Source organism: Equus caballus, chromosome 21 (genome assembly GCF_041296265.1).
Source record: "Equus caballus isolate H_3958 breed thoroughbred chromosome 21, TB-T2T, whole genome shotgun sequence".
In the NCBI taxonomy this organism is placed as follows: Eukaryota; Metazoa; Chordata; class Mammalia; order Perissodactyla; family Equidae; genus Equus; species Equus caballus.
The window spans coordinates 63,091,529-63,113,120 of record NC_091704.1 but is presented as its reverse complement, the minus strand read 5'-3'; the positions used below and the strand labels follow the sequence as shown (position 1 = coordinate 63,113,120).

General features: G+C 38.0%; 1 protein-coding gene across 7 annotated transcripts in view; it reads right to left on the bottom strand.

The window, feature by feature from the left end:
- CTNND2 (catenin delta 2) overlaps positions 1-21,592 on the bottom strand; it is an 888,536-nt gene that overhangs the window by 735,451 nt on the left and 131,493 nt on the right. The window contains exon 2 of one of the 7 annotated variants that reach the window (XM_023625842.2): positions 21,307-21,411. The exons of 5 other annotated variants lie outside the window; for them this stretch is intronic. In XM_023625842.2, the coding sequence (XP_023481610.1) occupies positions 21,307-21,322 (16 nt within the window). In that variant the 5' untranslated portion in view covers positions 21,323-21,411. Of the gene's footprint in view, positions 1-2,079; positions 2,164-21,306; positions 21,412-21,592 lie in introns of all 7 variants that reach the window. One more of the 7 variants, XM_070246033.1, reaches the window with a different exon arrangement.

Genomic DNA, 21,592 nt, shown 5'->3' with positions numbered 1-21,592 from the left:
GATTTAATTTAACCATTGGTCATCACGACATATGGATGGTTAAGCACCTTAGCCTCAGTTAGAGCTAATCCACTAAAAATCAGTAGTTAATCTGTGCTAAACCTGGGAAATCTGGAAAAGGCAGGGAGACAAAAAGAAAAAAACAAAGGAAGAGCAATCATCACTAATTCTGTCATCCCAAATAAGTATATTTACTTTGACTAGTATTTTGCTATAGGTTTTTCTGAAATATTTTTTTTCCTAATTTAACTCATTCTGCATAATGACTTTTAGATAATGGAATATTAATGTAACATTTTTGACTTTTTAAAAATCTTTGGCTCAGCAACATATCACGAACAATTTCTTATGTCACCAAAAATTATTGTATAATTTAATGATGTAATGAATACTTAGTAGTCAATAATTGTATGTGACAGTTGATTGTAGTATTCAATAATTTTTAATTTACCTATCTTTTGTTCATTTTTACCCCATTTTTACATTTATGACACTTTCAAAAGCTAAGTTTCTAGAAATGTTACTGATGGAATGAGGAACTTGTGCTTGTTTTAGACTTTTGAGAGCCAAAACCAAACTATCCTGCTGCCAGGCTGGTCCAACATATCTGCCCACCAGCAGTGTCAGGAGCATGTTCCTTCCCCACAACATTAATGACACTGGCCTTTTTTTAATCCTCTCTTGCTTTTACCAACTTGATACAGAAAAATGCATCTCCTGGATTTTGTTTTTATTTGATGATTAGTACAGTGGACATTCTCCAACAGATTTCTTCATCCAACATCCAACACCTCTTTATACCATTTATACAATTACTGTGTAAGAAGTTTTTCCATATATAGTCGACTGATAATTTAAAAATACCCAAACTGCATTTTAGACAGACCCATCTGTGACATGAGAAAAAGAGACAACAAGGAAGGGAGAATAATGTCAAATTTTAGCTGGGTTCATTCTCTAGCAGAACTTACTACTAACAAGTTCTATGTCTAGAAAATACAAAACAATAAAAGCGGCTGTTCCTGGGCCCAAGTCATGCTGCTCTAAACCCTCATACGCAAGAGCTGTGTTATGAGCTAAATTGTGTCACCCTCTCCCAACTCCACCCCTGTCCTCAGTCCTCAAATCCATATGTTGAAGTCCTAACTCCTAATGTGACTATATTTGGAGCCAGGGCCTTTAGGGAGTTAATTAAAATTAAATGAGGTCATATGGTTGGGATCCTAATCTGATAGGACTGGTGTCCTTCTAAGAAAAGGAAGAGACACCAGAGCTTCTTTTCTCCACCATGTGACAACACAGAGAAGGTGGCTGCCAAGAAGAGGGTCCTTACCAGGAACCTACACTGCCAGCACCTTGATCTTGGATGTCTGGCCTCCAGATCTTGGACTTCTGGTCTCCAGAACTGTGAGGAAATAAATATCTGTTGTTTAAGCACATAGTCTGTGACATCTTGTTATGGCAGCCCAAGCAGCCTAAGACAAGCAGAATTAGATTGTTCTCAGCTTTCGTTTGTTTAATTCCCCCAGGGGGTGGGCATGGGAGGCCTGGGAACCGATGCTCGCAGGGTAGTACTATTTAGTACAGCTCTCTGTCAACACCTTCATCCGAGATGAACTACAGGTGTCAGGAAAAAGCATGTGCTACTTCAGACCAGTACACTGGGATAAACCAAAGCTTACAAAAGGATGCGCTCCATTTGTGGGAAACAAGACTGGAGAACAAAGCACTATCTTAAGAACACCCATGGTACTACCGCTTTCATAGATCATGCAGTAAGAAATTCCGAAAAATTGGCTGGAATGACAATAATAGCAAGTGTCACCCCCATATACAGAGACTCCTTTTCAATTTGAAACCTGACAACCATATGTGATAAGATTTTATGAAGTTCATATGAATATTCTAAACTTTTATTTCCCAAGCATGAGTCACTATAAATTTACATTATACTTGGTGAAGTGTTAAAATCTCATTTGCACTTTGGAAGGCCAAACTCCCTTGCTCTCAATTGAAGGGCCACATTCAATGTTACATTTTATTGACCTCCATCACACAGAAAGAAAATAAAATTCTTACTTTATATTTCAATATTCAAACTTGTTCCTTCTTTAGCCACTTGTGCCCAAGAACTGATGACTTTGATATCAAGATAACGGCCATCTTCAAAAAAATAACAGATGGACTCGTGTCATACAATCATCCAATTCAGTGACCCACCAGCATTCTTGTGCCACCACTACTTGATCTCCTTTCTGATTCAGCAACAACTTCCTTTGGCCATAACATGGTCTTTGCTCCTCTTGAGCTGCCCACCCTCAACCTGTAGCCCATGACCTCTTATCCTTTCAACTTTCCTCTCATTCTGTTATCCTAGGATCCTCACCCTCTGTTGTCACAGAGACCTATTTCTTTTTCCTTCCAGATTAGCAGGTCCCATCTGCTTCAAATTCCAGTATCTCCAAATTCCTTGCTTGCTGTGGGACTCAATAAATAGTTCATTAGCAAGACTTGCACTGTCCAGTTTGGTAGCCCCTACCAAGACTTGGCTATGAAAATTTTAATAACATTAAAAAGCCATTTCATTAGTTGCATTATTCACATTTCAAGTGCTCAATAGCCACATGTGGCTAGTGGCTACTATACTGGTGGGTGAAGACGTAGAAGATTTCCATCATTGCAGAAAGTTTTATTGATGGCCTTGATCTATATCTAATAGTCAACTCCTTGATCTAATCTTTCATCACCAGCTTTAATCCTGGGAAGTAGAGATTGTGAGAAGCAGTCAGATTATAAAGATAAACTGAAGGAAGAACAGTCAAATTGCTGATAGATTGCATGTGGTATGTGGGACAAAGAGAGAGGAATCCAGATGATTCCAGGTTCTGGAATGAGCGAGTGGCCATGAGCCAAGATGTCGACATTGTGGGTGGAACAGATTTAGGGGAGGGGAAGGTGCCCCTCCGGAGCCCTGCTCCAGACAAATGGATAACCTGAGACACCAGAGCCCACAGAGAGGTGAAACAAGGGGCATGCACTTCAGCCACCGAGTGGGGGGTCTCCTGATCGGTAAGATTCTGATAATTGGATCAGACAGATTCTTCAACAGCAGTCAGGGTCCCCTCAAGATCTAATGAGTGATGAGAAAAGCTGAAAGAAGACAGAGGATTGATTGGTTGACACTGGAAAAGCTGGCAGAGAGGAAAACATCAGAATAAACCTATAAAGTGAGAGGAGCAGGAAAGGTGAACAACTGGGCTGAGACTCAGGCAGCATTGGGGTGAGCCTGGAAGCATCAAAAGGGAGGGAAACTAGGCGGAGCTACTGTGTTGGTGGGAGATCGTTGAAGAGGACTACAAGAATTTTGGTGATGACCTTGACTTTGCTGATGATCTTGAACTTAAACTTGCTCATTTTAGAAAATAAATGACTTGGAACATTTATTATATTATTAACACATGACTTGAGACATTTTCTACAACCGTTTGTGGAATCCAAGTGGGTCAGCACACTAAGGTTGAAAGCATTACCTCACACAAATTTCCAAGGGTTCCACACCTTCCATTTCCTCTCACTGAACACTGTCCATCCCTCTCTTTGGCAAAGTCATGCACACTTGAGACTGAATGTGTAAATAATGACCCAGACGTTTACCTCCAGCTGGGACCTCACATCTGATATCCAAATTTGCTCCTATGTATTACAAATGCCTCCCTGAGAACCCCATAAATGCACCAAATTCCATATAACCTCTCATCTCTTGCCTAGACAGTCACAACGACTTCCCAATCTGCCTCTCTTGGCTGCAACAGTGCCTCCTCCAATCAAGAATCTGCACTACTTATTGGGAAAGTCAACTTTCTTGCCATCAAACTGATTATGACACACATTTTTTCTAAATCTACTTCAGTGGATTTCAGTACCTAGAACGAGGTTTCCAAAAACTTTTTGAGACAGGAAATGCATTTTACATCATGACTCACATATTTTAACTGAAACAAAATTTCATGAAATACAAAGCCTTAACGCGTGATGTACTATATTTTTATTCTATTTTATTCAATTTCATAAAACAATGCTAGTGGTTACCCACTAAAGTGAAGGTTGCAAAACAGTCTGGAAACCACTGACATAGAGGATGAAGTACCATCTGCTCTGCATGATGCATGAGGCTGCTCTTGCCCTGGTCCACGCTCACATCTCCATTCTCAAGTCCTGTTGCTTCTCCTCTCACACCTTACACTATAGATACAAAAAGATTCCTGTAGCTCCAAATACATCTTATTGAATCAAATTTTGCACACATAGATATCTCTCCCTGCATGCTTTCATCATCTCCAAGGCTGGGTTTGGCTGTCAAAACTCTTTTCCTCTTTCATTGTCCCACACATGCATTTCTTCTTCTCTGCAGCCTTTCTGAACATTCGACAATATAAATCACTTCCTACTGTTACCTTTGTAACTTGAACCTTCCTCAAGCAATGCATTTATCACAATGAGCTATAATGATACCTCTTCTGGGATTTTTAGAATTTTTTACTGTTTTGAAATCGGGATGCTTCTTAATGTAGCTATTGGTCTCCTTTTCCTTTAAGCCATTTGCAATGAATTTTCTTTCGCTTGGAACTATGTTTTCTTTCACTTGCAAAGTGTTATAAAGTCAATGATATATTACCCAACATCTCAAATTTATGGAAACACCATATATTTTACATTACCTGTCTCCTAATTAGTTCATGAATTCTTTCAGTACAGAAACTGTCTTATTCATATTTATAACCTCAGTGCCTAGAATAGTGCCTAGTAACGAGCTGACATCATTAAATGCTTATCAAATAAGTTACAACGAAAGCATATTTATAATTCATCATCAGCCCTATTTAAAATTCTCAAGGAATTTTACACTCACAACAGTGATTGGTACACTAATAAACTATAAATCTTCCCAGGTTTAAAAAATAGAAATATTTAAATTAATGAGTTTAGGCAGTATATAAGGTTAAAGTAGCCAGCCCATATATTTTTCTACTAATCACACTCTCATCTGCTTTTACAGTAGAAATATATATGGATGAAATTAATGATTATGATAAAAACAAAATAAAATTACAGAGCTCATCTTCACTAAAAAAACATATAATGACTCCCTTCTGGAATCAATAGCATCCTAACTCCCCCAGATACCACAGACATGTGTCAACAGCTGACTTTATGGGATTACTAAGCTGTAGGGACATTTCTCCTTATGCCAGAGAAACAAAGCCTGAGATTCTGCAATTACAGATCCATCATGATAACAGTATGTTGAAGAGGAATTGAAATAAGCACAATACCTTAAATTTGCACTCTCCCTGAATACGAGGGGAAGTTCTAATACCTTCTATAGTAAAGAGGCTCAGCAATAGATTGACTATTCTTTTGCCTGAAACTTCAAGGAAGTATGCTTAACACAGCTCCTAATACAGTGCTCATCACACACTGTGACTTCCCAGAACACAGTGTCACTGCCAAATGTCTCAGGTGCTGGGGTTCCCTTTCACCCAGCTTCTAAAGACTTACCACCCATCTCCTACATCGTGTCTGTGCAAGACGCTGAACAACAGCATCTAAGCTCATAAGTGAAAAATAAGCTGTCTTCCCAAATATTCTCCCCAATAATATTTTAAGTAAATATGCAGTCTTCCATTTTATAGCCTTCTACTTAATCATAGAATGACATGATAAAATGTGGTACAAAAGAAATCATGGTCTACAGCCAGTCCACAACAATTTAACTATTGTGAACTACCAACTCTGACTGTCACAATCTATTAAACAGAAAGTCCCCAAATGCTGGCCACACAGTGGCCTGCAACATGTTCTCACTTCATTGTACTTGAAAGTGTCCACTCAAATTGCAGCAATTTGTCCTTCATATTGATTCCAGATATGTATCTGCCACTTCACAATTTCTCAAGATACTGGAGCTCAACCAGACTTTTGTTTGTTTGTTTTCCAGAATTGCTATCAATGAGCAGTCAAGGACAGAATCTCACACTGTAAATAAATATCTGCACTCCCTGGCCAATCTGTTTAACTCATTGCAGGAGGGAAATTGTCAGTGTTTTAATCTTAACAATGGAACACAGAATTTCAATTACTCCAATTCCACTGTATTTGCTAGCACTGACTCTGAAATTTCTTAAATAAATATCTCTACTGGGCTTAAAAAAAACAAAAATAGGGGGCCGGCCCAGTGGCACAGTGGTTAAGTGCAAATGTTCTGCTTCGGCGGCCCAGGGTTCGCTGGTTCGGATCTCGGGTGCGGACATGGCACCTCTTGGCAATCCATTCTGTGGTAGGCGTCCCACATATAAACTAGAGGAAGATGGGCATGGATGTGAGCTCAGAGGCAGTCTTCCTCAGCAAAAAGAGGATGATTGGCAGCAGATGTTACCTCAGGGCTGATCTTCCTCAAAATAAACAAACAAGAAAAACCCAAAAAACAAAAATAAAACAAAAACTGAATAGAATCATAATATTTGATAGTTGCCAATATATGTTGACATTTTTTACCCACAGACAAGAAATTTTGAAGTTTTAAGTGACAATTACCTTATTACAACACACGACTTCAAGAAAAAGGTAAAGCTTTGCTTAGAGTTAAATCTAAATTATATGGGTATAAGAGGTTTTATTGTACTTGTAAAGGTCACACAGCAAAGAATCTCCCTTCATTTTTTGGATATTACACATTGGGGGTTCAAATATCCTGGTATGTGATCAATAAGTAATTTTAAATGGATGAATGACTGGATATTATGAAAAGGTGATTATCAATCCCTAACGCTAATTTTGCCAATTTGTTTTCTGTTTTTCTAGTCTCTGTTTCTTTGAGTTCAGCCTTTTTAGATCTCACATGTAAGTGATACAAAGTATTTGTCTTTGTATGACTTATTTCACTTAGCATAATGCCTTCAAGGTCCATCCATGTTGTCACAAATGGCAGGATTTCCTTCTTTCTCATGGCTAAATAATACGCCAGTGTATATATACCACAATTTCTTTATCCATTTATCCATTGACGGAGACTTGGGCTGCTTCCATATCTTGCCTACTGTGAATAATGCTGCCATGAACATAGGAGTGATGGGACTGCAGACATCCTTTGCCATCCTGTTTTCGTTTCCTTTGGATATATACCTAGAAGTGGGATTTCTGGGTCATACAGTAGTTCTATTTTTAACTTTTTGATGGATCTCCATACTGTCTTCCACACTGGCTGCATGAAATTACATTACACCAGCAATGCACAAGGGTTCCTTTTCCCCACATTCTCACCAACATTTATCATCTCTGGTCTTTTTGATGATAGCAGTCCTAATAGGTGTGAGGTGATATGTCATTGTGGTTTTGATTTGCACTTCCCTGATGACTAGTGATGTTGTGCATCTTTTCATGTACCTGCTGGCTATTTCTATGTCTTCTTTGGAAAAAATGTCTATTCGGTGCTTCAGTACCTAAAATGGCATTTTAAACTGTAGAATACATCAGACAAAAAGCTGATTCCAACTACAAGAAACACAAGTCATGTTTAACTCTATGTCCTATTTCTCTTATAGCACTTTATCCATTGTACTGCAATTACAGAGAAAAATCTTCTGATCCTCACATGAAATGTATACGATAATGACTTATTTCATTTCATAAATCAAGAACAATGCAACTCAGAAAAAAATAAATAGCAAGTCCAGTCTCAGAAGTGAGAACTCAACGGTGGTCAAGGATTTTGACCCAAATATCTGACATCTTGTCATATAGCACTCTGATTAGACCTCAGGATTCTCAATGTTGGAACGCAATGGTTCTTTTACATTACAAATCTGATCACAAAACAAGACTTACTTTGGAATTTTAGATAAATCTTTAGATTTTCTCACTCAGACACTAAATACTCTTGAGATCCTGAAGACGGGATGTCATCTTTTTAACTTACCATGATGCCAATATCTTTTTAATGTGCTATCAAGTCAGTCTTCTTATAGAGACCAAGCTGTTCAAATCACCAAAGGCAAATTTCAGCAAAGCTGTTTGAAAAGAAATTCCTCTATATGTCTCCAGTATTGTGTGCAATGATATCATATTTTAAATCTCAGATATGAGTAAATAGGTTTGGTTATGACGATATCGTATTTCTGGTTTGAAAATGATAATATTTAACATTTTAAAATTCTTTTGTACCATTTGTCTGCATTCGTAAAAGTAATTTCTTTCACAATTATATTATTTTATGTATGGGAAAAAGTCCTTTCCAGCATTAGGTTTCCTACTTTCTACTTTCTCCTTTTTCTAAATATTTACAATATCTCCTATGATCGGCAGTTACAACTCTCTAATACACAAATTATTCCTGACTAAAATGCCACTATTCCTGAGTAAAATGCCAAATATTTTAATATTTAGTTGTTATAAAATCAATTATAAAAGTCCAACTATATAAACAAATTTAAAGAATATAAGCATAATCCTTATAAAAGGAAATTGTGGCTTTATGCTTAGACAGAAAAAGAAAATTCCTGCCAACTAGGTAGGAAGCTCATCCTTTTTACATGCCAATATTTTCATGTTATTATTGGTCTTTCTGGAGGGAGCAGTCAAGAGCAAACTTGGTTACAATCTACATTACTATGTCTCACTTTTGTTGACAAACTTTCCCTACCTCTAAAAGATGAGTGATAGATGAAATTTCAATCAGGGATGATATTATTTTTTAAAAAGGGGAAAAAAAGGTTTTAAGTTCTAGCTAATGCGAAAAACTTATTAACCTGTAGGGGTTATTAAAAGCATAGTAAGAGGCACTTGAGATTGAACTTTTTTTTTTTAATACAAATGTCCAAGGGTCTTAAGGAAACAGTACCCAAAGATAAATCAACATGATATTTATTAAAAATCTCAATTATGTAAACACTAGAGGTATACAGATTTTGGTTAGAAAAAACACAAATATCCAACTACAAAAATTTTCTCTTCTATTTATCTTTCCTACAACCAGATTTCCTATTAACGAATTTCTGTATTTCTTAGATGAAAAAGCAATAAAAATGCATATCAGTGTCATACTAGTCCCAGGAGGCATACAAAAGAATATGATTTATAAATGGATGGTTATGCAAATAAGAAAATTGCTCTGAAGTTATATTTAAAATTTTAAGTTACCAATGAACAAATACTTTTTTACAAGACAGTATAATAATAATATTAACGTGTACTTACTCTGTACTAGGCACTCTTCTAAGCTGTTTGCCAGTACTGACTCAATTACTACGCTGCACTTCTATCATCAGCCCCCTTTTTCAGATGATAAAACTGAGGTCCAGAGAGGTTAACCCACAAGGTAGCAAGGGAAGAGCTACTGATTAAAGCCACACAGCCTAGGCTTCTCAGTCACTATACTGTGCTGCTAATCTAGGGACGTCTCAATACTGATAAGTTAGAAAATAGTTCGTTAACTTAAAAATAATTCACTGACCACAAACTGTGCCAGAACCTTTACAAAGCATTGAGTATTGGATGCAAAAGATAAATATGAAATGGTCTTTTCACCTCCCTGGAGATGTCCCAGGGAAAAATAATGAATATAGAGATTGGATCTAAAGTGTGGATCTTTGTTGTAAAGAGAGAAAGCTTACAAGTTGGAGTGTCTTCAGAAGGCTTATTATTTTAGTGCCCCAGTGCCTAGCACAATGACTGGCAAATTTTCTAGAAGCTCTTTTAACTGGCTCCTTTATATTACTCTTGCTGACCAGCCCCCACTGTACCTGTGGTCAGTTGTCCACTCCACAGCAGACTGGGACCCTCCTGTCCTTACTAGTTGTAGGAGCAGCTTACCAGGAGCTAGCTGTGTTGCTTCCAAATTCATTCATTCCAATGTAACTTACATAATTTAATTAAATGAGTAAACCAATAAGATACAATTCCACTAAGAATAAGAATTTTTGTTTATGAATGTCTTGGTGAAATAACCCATTTTAAAATTCTGTGGAATTAATTATAGATGAGATGATTACAAAGGACTAAGGAAAAAATATAAACATCTAGAAGTATTCTTCCTTCAAAATATTCACAAGCATCTTAGATTCCTTACTCACTTTAAAAAAACAGGAATTGGAAATCACAGAGGAGGCAATGAGGGGACACTAGCGTGAGGAAGGGGTCTGCGAGAATGTTTATTCAGCGTTCTTATGAGCAGACCCAGATTTAAATAAATGATCTAGGTTCTATAAGATTAGCGAACACAGGTACAACTAAGTTAAAATCAAATGAATATGTACTTTATGTATTTTTTAAATGACTTCCTAATTTTAAATGACTCCTCTTTACTAACGGATCCCAATGTCCTGGTTAAGAGTATTTTGTTTGTTTGTTTGTTTCCAATCAGTGTCTCAATATCTGTTTGAATGAATGAATGAAGGAGTAAATCAATGGAGTGGCAACAGAATTGATCATTTTAACCTAGTCGGTCTGTTAAGTGATAATTTAGTTGGTCTTTTCATTGTATGAGCATTTGTTTTGCCTGGAATCATTTACTTACCAGATCAATTAGTCATTTATTAACTTAATTGGGAAACAAGTGGCTACTGGTACTTGTTGATGTCAATAATTCCACTAAAGCACACGATGCCAGGTTTTGAAAGAACCTTTTGTTTTGCATGGATTCCGCCTCCGTTCCCCTGTGACTTTGTGTCTGCACACAGCATCCGCATGAGGCGATGCCGTCTGACAGACTGCTTTTATGAAACAGTAATTACTCTGGGAACGATGCTACATTGAAATTGTACAAGTGACTGAATTTCAATGTAGACTAACAAATCTACGCATCATCTTATTGGAAAATGATTATCTAATTTCTGTGTATCATACATAATTTGCACAATTGAGAAAAAAATGTCTCTTTATTAACTGTTCCTTTTAAAAAATCTCTCTGAACTTTGAAGACAGGATTAAAGTTCCATTCATATACTGAAAGAATTGAACAAAATAGGGTGAAGAACACTAACCAGAAATTAATTTGCAGAGTTTATTTTCAAGATCCTCTATATCTAGTCATGATTTAATAATTGTGTAGGTACCTAGAGAAAACTAAAAAATAAGTTATTGAATTGTAATTTTATATATTTCAATTTGTATCATACCACGCAGATACATCATTAAATTCAAGTTATTAGAGTTACTACATAATGATTTAGGAAAAAACAACCTCAGAACCGTGATGAGCCTAGTGTGAATACAAGAAACTGCTTTGACTACATAAGACCTCATCCACTTGCCATTTAGCATGCACAGGATCTAAAATCGTTGTCTCCAACATATAGGATTTTATACCAAAAAAAAAAAAAAATGTGTAGCTTATATCGGCCACCAAGGAAACTTCCAATTTAAAATTTAAATTGGCCACATTAGATAACATATCAGGCAAAAGTGAAAAACTGCACTCTATCTTGATTAGAAAAATGTGAGAACTGAAAAATCAAGAGACTGAGTCACCTGTAGAGTAAGTGGTATTGGTCAAATTAGAGGAAAAACTGTGTATCCACATGCATATGTGATTTCTAATATGTTTAGTTTTTTTAGTTATGTGGAAGATAAATTGCACCTTTAAACATGAAAAATATACTTTAATGAAAATATACTCGTATAACTAGGTGAGATCTCAACTTCTCTTCATCAATCCTAGAGTCCCCTACCATGATGACATCCATTCTATATGTTTCTTCTTGGCACACTGGCACAGAGCGAAAAGTACAGAAATGCATGAGCATCCCCGGAGCGAGAAGCCTGGGAGAGCAAGGACTCTCTGCAGATACATTTTATAAATGGGAAAGTAATGAGGCATAAAGGAATTAAGTAACATTTTCAAGGTCATACTCTGAGTCTAATAGAGCAGAGAATAAAACCATAAGTTTTGGCTATTAGATACATACTGTAATGTCTAGAGCAAGCTTCCGATCTTGCACTCTTGCACAATGAACCAAAAGGGAGAACTCAGCACAGGACAACCCTTTTATGTGTAATACGAAACACTTGCTTATTCAAGGAAAAAAATGATCCAAAAAAGAATTATTTCAAATAGTAAGTGAAAGACAAAATAAAGGTGCATTACAATTTCCAAATGAGAGCTTGCTTTAAGATAAATGACAGTTTCAAACATATTTCTCCTTTGCATGTTTTTATTCATGTACTTTGCAGTGACCTTGTGAGTTTAATCTAGGGCATCATGAATTACAAGTTTAACTGTCTTGGAATGGCCAGAAGCAACTCCATACAGGAAGCATATCTTCTGTAGAGGCCGGTCACCCCCCAATACTGCCCTGCGTCCTGTTTTCTCCCACTTATCTGTGGGTTTGAATGTGAAATCACACATTTGACTTTGCAAAAGAAAGAGAAATGTATCAACTGACTCTTGCCTGGATAACTGTTCTTAATCTAGGGAACAACACCCCTTTCCACTGGCTGTTAGGAAAGGCTCCTAAAAGGCAACAGAAATGGGAGAAACATACTTTTACTCAGAGCTATTACATTCTGCCCAGTTACCCAAGCCAACGAAATCCTAGGAAAACATGTAAACTGACCAAAAATCCTTTAGGTCATTTCACTGTAGGATGGTGACCCATTCTGTCAGTCATTTGGCTTCTTAGTGTCCCACTTGCCCATGGTTCAATTGACTAGGGCAATTCTTTCGTAGAAGAAACGCTGACTTGGCTTTAATTATCTGCTAAACTTGGCCAGCTGGCATTACAAGAGTTTCCAAAGTGAGTAATAAAGAGGGAAATGGCTTACTTGAATACTATTTTAAACATTTCATATTGGAAAATTCACTCACTTAACTTCAGATGTCCTCATTGTGAGGAGAAGCATCTTTAGAATGCACTTTTTAGTGCTACAAATGGACAGTATAAACTTCAACATGTGCAGTGGAAATGTGATGTTTTTGACTGATCTGCAGCCCTCATCCTTGCTTTTATTAATCGAACTTTGATTTTCCCAGAGAGAGTTATCCCTCTTAGGGTGCATGAAGTTTCTTGGGCTCACAAACAAGGGTTCCTATCTGTGGTAGGTGGAATAATGGCCCCCAAAGATGTCCATATTCCAATCCCTGGGACTTATGAGTATGTTATGCTACATGGCAAAAGAGAATTAGTGCAGATGCAAGTAAGGTTGCTAGTTAGCTGCCCACAACTGGGATGATTATCTTGGATTACCTGGGTGGGCCCAATGTAATCACAAAAATCCTTATTAGTGGAAGAAGGGGCAAGAGGATCAGAGTCAGAGAAGGAGATGTGACAATGGAAGGAGAAGATGGAGTGATGCAATTGCTAGCTTTGAAGACAGAAGGGGGCCACAAGCCAAGGAACATGGCGGGCCTTTAGAATTCAGAAATGGCAAGAAAATGGATTTGCCTCCAGAAGCAATGCAGTCCTATCAACACCCTGATTTTAACCTAGTGAGACCCATGTCAGACTCCCGACCTCCAGAATTAAAAAGCAATAAAGTTGTGTTGTTTTAAGCCGCTAAATTTGTGGTACTTTGATACAGCAGCCATAGGAAACTAACACACCCTGTGGCCAATTGTGGGCCTGTCTCCAATTGAATGGGCTCCTCTTGGGATCTGAACCTTAAGGAAAACAACACAACGAGAGAAAACAGTTGAATTTGATTCTGCCAATGGGGACACCCCGAAGTCACTGTCTGCTAGTCCCTGCTGCTTATATTCCCGGATCCTGCCCTTCCTAAACCCTGGCTTTTGGACATGTCCTTTTCTTTCATGATTATCTCACATTGTTCTAACAAATAGCTTTTCCTCCTAAAGTGAATCAGTGGTTCTTGACTTCTAACCAAAGGCCCTAACACACAGTTCCTTCAGTACATTCCAATATAGTTTATTCAGATACAGTTCATTCAGTCGGCTACTGAACCAGGTTGTAGTGATACCAATGGTTGATCAGGCCATTAAACATTTATTTTCCAAGGGCCAGACACTGTGCTAGGCACTGAGGGTCAAGAAGTTAACAAGAAAAGCAGTTTCTACTACAAAGTGCTTAAAATCTAGTAGCCAATAAGGCAGATACAACTCACAGGAATGGAAGTTACACTCCTACAAAGGAAAATATGTCCAGATAAAAAGCAAAGAATATCATCTAACTGGCACAAACTCAGACTGCAAAGTGGTCAAGATTCTGCTGGCCAGGGGGCACTGTGACCATTGCAAATCTATGCTCAAGAAGTGAGTTGCTAACTCTGACTTCAGGTAATGCCCTTCCTTCCTTCCTTCCACCTTTCTTCAATCTGCTCACACAGCAGGTGTTCATGAAGCCCCTATTTTATGCACTGAGCCTTGGGAATACCAGGCAGAGAGGCAAAGTCAAGGAACCTTGCAGTTCTGTGGTCCTGGGCGGGGGGTAGATGAATAAAGAGACAGTAGCTGCAATCAGACAAATGTTCTGACAGGGCCAGGCAGGGATGCAAGGTCAGGAGCACACATGGGGAACAAGATACAGGCTGAGTCCTACAGGACAGGCAGAAGTCAGTCAGCAGGAGGGTAGAGGGGTGGGAGTTCCAGGCACAGGGAGCATGTGTGCGGGTCTGAAGCAGTAATTCATACAGCAAGTTTCCAGGCAGCCAAATGGATCAGGAAAGTGGCGTGAAGGCCCAAAGCAAAGAATCTTAGAAGATGTGACTGAAAAGAAAGGAAGGGCCAGGCCAAAGAGTGTCTAGTGTTCATACTTTTGAATTTGCACTCTTTAGATATTTTGAAGAACCTGGCTGTGAATTAAAATATTTCATTCATGAGATAATGACCTTTGAGTAAGATTTTAGTATTTTGAAAATTTATTCTAAATGCAGCCTGAAAATCATTTTTAGAAAAGGTGTAGGACTTGCAGCAGAGCCCAGCCATAAGCTCTTGTGGTCATGCGTGTGTGTGCAACAGGCTCAAATAAGAAGATGGAGAGAAGGGCAAAGACGAGTGATGCGAGGAATCAACATGAAGAAGCCCATTTGACGTACATGGGATTTTCAAAACAACTCAAAACTACTTAGGATCAGTTCATGATCTAAATAATTTATTTATGTTACTAAAATATTTATTAAAATATTTCAATTAAAACAGTTATCAAATAGTAAAGTGTTATCTGTTCAGAATAGATCCATTATATACTGTGGATTTTGCGTGATTTTATTAACAACTAAAGTCATTATAGATATAGAAAACAAAGGCTTGGATTTTTGAAAAGATGTACCATAAAGCCAGCACTATAACGTTCAATTTTGGGAAATCCCATGGCATACACAGCAGGAGTTTTAACTATTTCACTCCTGAAATGAGAATGCAAATTATGAGTGAATTTTATTTTTCCATTAAATTTACATCAAATAACTAGATCACATTTCAGTAATAAATTATTTACATATATTTGTGTATTCAACATGTCATTGGTTGGCTGAGTGAATACACATCCCATAAGGAGAATAGGTGGAAAGCCTTACACAGGGATAATAATGCAAGTTACAATGATATTAGTGTCAGTGGCTTGGAGTCATTTGATGTTCAGAATGGGAAGTCTAGGGCCACTTAATTGACTCTTGGTTTGGACCAGGGTATTGCTGGGAGCCCAGTCGAAGTCATCGAGGGAAGCTGTTGTGTCCTGTCACCCACGGACTGATGTGCTGGAATCTCTCTTCACTTTTAAAGTATGGCAATATAAAATCTCAAACCTATCCTGTAGTTTAGCGCAATGTTTGTGAGTCAGAGTACTTACAGTAACAAGCACCAGGGGTAATAAGAACTGAAAAACTGGCTGATCTCTGTAGCATGCAGCTGTGGCCAGGAGTGTGCTGTCTCACTGTGTGCCTAGCTCAGCCATAGAGCTGCCCCACCACACAACTCTGGGGGGTATCATTCACATTGTTATCTATGTACTCATTACTCAATATGGTCAATACTCCAGCAGCACTGATAATCACCAGGAGCTGAATGGATTCACCATTGTAACAAGATCATAAGCATATCTGAGGAGCAGAGACGTATATGAACAACAACCCCTAGACTCACAGAGTGTGCCACCTGTGCAGCTGTATATGGCAGCCTCAATACCACTGCTGCTTCAATACTGCTTTGACGGCAGGAAAACCATTGGGTACACAGTGTCTGTTAATTACTAATGTGCCATATGACTGCAGGTGTGAGAGGGTTTGTGTGTGTTGTGTCTACGTCTTTGTCTGTTCATATACACCCATTGAATTTCTCCAATTCTGCTTCCAGAAATGCAGAGCTCATGCCTGAGCACCTCTGTCTCTAAGACAAAAGACAACTGCATATAGGCTACACTCAAGAGATGATTTAGAAGTGAGCCACAAACAAGAATTAGATTCCCTCTGTAGAGTGTCAGATGAATGCCCCTTTTATCTTACTGTCTTTTGGTAAACCTCCAGCATAATGTTTTTAGCCTCTCTTTAAGTATACTGAAAATGGATTCCTGGAGGATGCATATCAAGGCTGACTGCCATAAGGCACAATTCTCCCCGAGTCTACGCTAGTTTCCCACTGACCAGGCACCGACGACCACTTTTGAAGGAGTGCAGAAAGCGGCGGGAAACAAGCTTGCTATTTGACAAAGATCTGATAAACAGCATCGTGAGTTTTGTTGAGTCTCCAGTGCTGTACCCCCAGCCACTTCACTCTACATTCTTTGGATGATATTTGTCAAATTAAGTAAAAAGAAAAATATATGACAGATACAGATATCATATATAATAACACAGAGTTTTATTGGTCAATTAAGAGAATATTCCAATAATGTTTCACTAAATTCTTAATTAAAATATGATAATTCTGGGTTGAAAGGACAGACTCCTTCATTTCTATTAATAACCCAAAGTGGGGGTTGACATGACTTGTCATATCATATTTTTTTTCTAATTACAGTATTAAGCATGAAAAAGTTCTTGCACGAAGCTTCACAAAACTAAATGAACCAGGCTGTCCGTGGTCTCTCAGTTACACCATTGCCTTTCTGACAACCACTGTCCTATATTATGGAAATATTACACTAAATCATGAGCACCGGGCACCACCCAGAATCCAGAGAGCTGCCTTTTCAATCAGGATATTAGTAAAGAGCCAAGGTATCTGGGACCCTAGAGACCTTTCCGAAGTTCAGACCACCTATGAAGGACTCAGCTCGGCCCAGCATCCAGGCGTCCTGACTGGGCGTTTACTGCTCTCAGCAAACACAACCCTGTAACTTGCAAACACTCTCTCAAGCTGGCTGACAAAAACGACCTCCAGTCATTTCTGAGGACAAACCAGTGCCAGAGAGGAATCACTGAGAAGCTCCCAAGAGAACTGGACTGTCCCTAAAGGCCCTGATTATCCCCCGTGTGTTCAGGATCCCAGGGTCCTTTCTCTGCCCTTCAGACATTTGCAGAATTCAGTAATGGAATGCTGCATGGAGTTATTCTGCCCGGATTTCTGTTTCAGTAGGAAAGAGCTCACTCAGCTATCATAATAAAGTCATTTTCTCTCAAAGGGGAAAGAAGAGTGTTTTCTTCTGCTTTGACTCCCATACGTTATATAATAGAATCAGATCAGTTGGTCTCAAACTTCAATATGCAGCAAGATCTCCTGGGAACCTTGGTGAAAATGAGGAATTCCAGGCAGCATCCCAGAAAATCTGATTTAGAAGTTCTGGAACTCCTTCAGGGATCTGGTCCTGGGTCTCTGCAGGGACACCTGTCCTGCCTCTCACTTGGAACCCAGACACAGAAACCTCACTGAGGCTGTCTCCACAGCAACTTTGTAGAGGGCAGCAGTGGGGCCTCCAGAGTGTCTCTCTGAAGGCTGCTGTCACCCAGTCCCAGTAGCTTAAGAGAAAATGATGTGAATAACACACTCACATCCATAAGGAACTGCTATAACAACACATCAACAGAAGACAATCATTCCACATTTATAATTGCAAAACTAAATCCCTAACGGAACTTAGTTTAATATGGTCTTTGAACAATTCACACAATGTACTTAAAGTGTATATTATACATAAATATTAAAATATTGTAAAGCACAGACATCTTCTAGAGCTTAAAATGGCAATTCATTTTACCAATCATTTTAGATGGTATCCATTTGCCTAGAGAACTGAAGTAGACATTCAACTGTCTAGAATCTGAATTATATTAATAAAAGTTTAAAAATCAAATGAGATGGTACCTAGAGACACTGTACCGTGGACAGTACCTACGTGTGAGTTCACACACACACACAAAATACCTGCCCCAGGATAAGGCATTCAATTGAAATCATTACCTTATTAATGACTGATAATTATATTTTCAAATTCCAGAAATAAGATGATTTGGCCATTCATAAATATGTATAATTTTTCTGTACCAACACTGTCAACACAGAATTTGTTTTCCAACCCCACTGATTTTCTCTAGGCAGATGTATCATTTTCCAATTATGAAATTAAACATTCAATTTGAAAATATGTTGGCAGTCTAATTCCAGGTTTAATAACTTTCCATATATTTTTAGGACTATATTCTGCCAGAACTCAAGAAAATTATGAAATTCAAAATAGCTAATAAATTTAAGAGAATGTCATCAGTCTGTGAGAACTACACAAGTAAACTACCACCAGTTAAGAAAAGGTTGTGCTTTTAGGGCTGGGAATGTCTTTGGAAAGGAGAAGCTGGAGACCCTTGTCAGGAAGAATCAGAGACTCCCTGGAACTTAGGAGACCTCACCAGCATCACAGACTTGGGAAGAGACAGAACCACTGAAACCTGGTCTCCATATTTTTCCAAATGCAGAACTAGTATTCATGGAATTTGATACCAATTTATTATTATAATCAACCTGAATGCTCAGTACTGAACTAACGCTACATGAAGTATAGGTAACTAGAATATAACAGGATCTTGAAATACTAGTGAAGATTTGGATTTAATTTGTCAGGGGTAATGCAAAAAAAAAGAAAAGATTGTTCAGTATGGCGGATATATTACTTTGGTTGAGTTTTCCCCCAGTGTTCACGCATGCACTGGGGTCCACGGGGAATGGGAGGGAGCTGACCTGTCCTTAGACCATGCTGCATCTCTCCTCCAGAGTCACCTGTCCAGCCACGGGCATCTGACAGAAAGAGCGTGACCCTGCATTCTGCATTTGGGGCTCAGAGGGCATGGGGGTTACCCGGTTTTTCTCCAATGATCACAGCTGTAAGATGTAATGTTTGAGAGTAGTGAGTACTTGTGTTTCCCACCACGTAGATCAAAAAAGGAGAGAGAGGGGCAGACGGGAAGAGAAAGAGAGAGATGGAGGGAGAGAGAAACATACAGCCAGGGCCCAAAAAGGAGCAGAGAGGTCACTTGTTTCTTGAGACTCAGCCATGTTCCTCCTGGGTTATGGGAGACACAACTGTATCCTTACAAAGCAAAACCACTCCTTTTCTTTTTTTTTTTTTTTAAGATTTTATTTTTTTCCTTTTTCTGCCCAAAGCCCCCCAGTACATAGTTGTATATTCTTCGTTGTGGGTCCTTCCAGTTGTGGCATGTGGGACGCTGCCTCAGCGTGGCTCGATGAGCAGTGCCATGTCAACGCCCAGGATTCGAACCAATGAAACACTGGGCCGCCTGCAGCAGAGCGCACGGACTTAACTACTCGGCCACAGGGCCAGCCCCTCCTTTTCTTAAATGTGTATGAGTTGGGTTCTGTTGGAATTGAATATTCCTACTAATGTACTCTTAAAACCACTATATGTATGAGAATCTATATACGAAATCACATATATACATACATATGTGAAATTAAAAGCTTTACACTATGAAAAGGAAAGGGGTCCAAGTTCATATCATCCAGGAAATATTTACATTTTTCATAGATCCATATCTTCAGCATTATCTTTAGAATTTGACATGAACTTTCTTAAATTTAAATTTATCCCATTAATGCAGGACTATAGTAAAAAACAGAAAATACAGATAAGCAACATAATTAAAAACTAGAGTTAAAATACCTAAATATTACAATTTAGAGCAAACCAATATTAATGTTGATACATATATTTGATATTTTTTCACAAACACAAACAATATTCTATAATTACTTTGTAACATGTAGTTTGCAATTAATGTCTTCTCCTGACCCCTTCTATATCAGTAATCATTTATGCAGTGTCATTTCAATGACTCCATCATATCTAATAAGCCGATGCATTATAATTTATCCACCCCATTGGCTGTTTTGAATATTCAAGTTTTCTCTAATTTTCCACTATTAAAAGGGGTTGCAATGGAAATCTTTGCTTAGTTGTCCATTTCCTTAGGATAAATTCTTTGGGATGGGATTACTGTCTCCAACCCTATACCATTTTAGGGCTTTTGAAACATACTGAAAAATTTCACTCCAGGCAGGTTGTTCCATTTATGGATTCAGTAGGCACGTCAGAATGCCCTGCTAGGTACCAGGATTTTCTTATCAAGTTTACTGATCTGAAGAACAAACAGTTATCCCATAGTTTTAATTACTAGAGAAAATGAACATTTCCCCCCTCTTGACCATTTTTATTTCTTAATTTACAATTGGCACATTCATGGTCTTTGCTCATTTTTCTAACATGGCAAGAGTGATTTTCCTATAGATTATTTCGTTTTATTGGAGAAAGATGAACTCTCTAACTAGCACATGTATACATCAAGTCATTTTTTCTTAGTCATCATATATAGCACATTTCACGATGATTTTGCTATTTAGAAATTTGAAGTTCTAATCTTGACTCAATCTTTGACTCTTTTTCTTTATTATTTCTGCCTTTAATGTTCTGATATTTTATAAATACTTATTTAACATTTTCTCAAGTATTTCTAAAGTTTTATTTGTAGACTGCAAATTACATCTCTCTTAAATTCACTTTGGTACAGTCAAGTGGGAGGGCTTTTTATCTCATGTTTTCTGGTAGTAGCATTAATAATAACAATCATATTAATATTAGTAATATAAAATTTAGATAAGAGGTCTTACTAGGATCCAAGAAAGGGCTGACAGAGGCTTCTGAATATCTTAAATTGTCTCTGAAAGTTGGATGCCTATGAATTTGTGAATTTCACTAAGAAGTCTCAAAGCTTTAAATTTACTATAAAATTCTTAAAGAGGCATATGAACCCTAAAAGATGAAGAAATTTGCTTTAAAGTGTAAAATATAGATTTAGCACACAGCGGTCCTTTTCTTTAAAAAGGTGGTAAATTCCTTTTAGAAGAGCGGACATAGTCACCTGATCTTTTGTCCATTGAATCCTTCGTTCCAATGAAATGTCACACAAAGTCCAACAGTTAACACTAAGTTCTTCTGTTAAAGCTAGAGTTGGGCACCGGGGAATCTGTGGCAGAATTTGAAAATATTATATTAGAATATGGTTCAAAATACATGTCATAAGAATGCATCTTCTACCTCTTCAAATAGAAGTTCTCAGAATGACTCATCATTACTCAGATTTGTGACACTTATAGAATCTAAGATAAAAGATGTAGTGGACTAGTTAAGGGAGACGCACCCTGTTC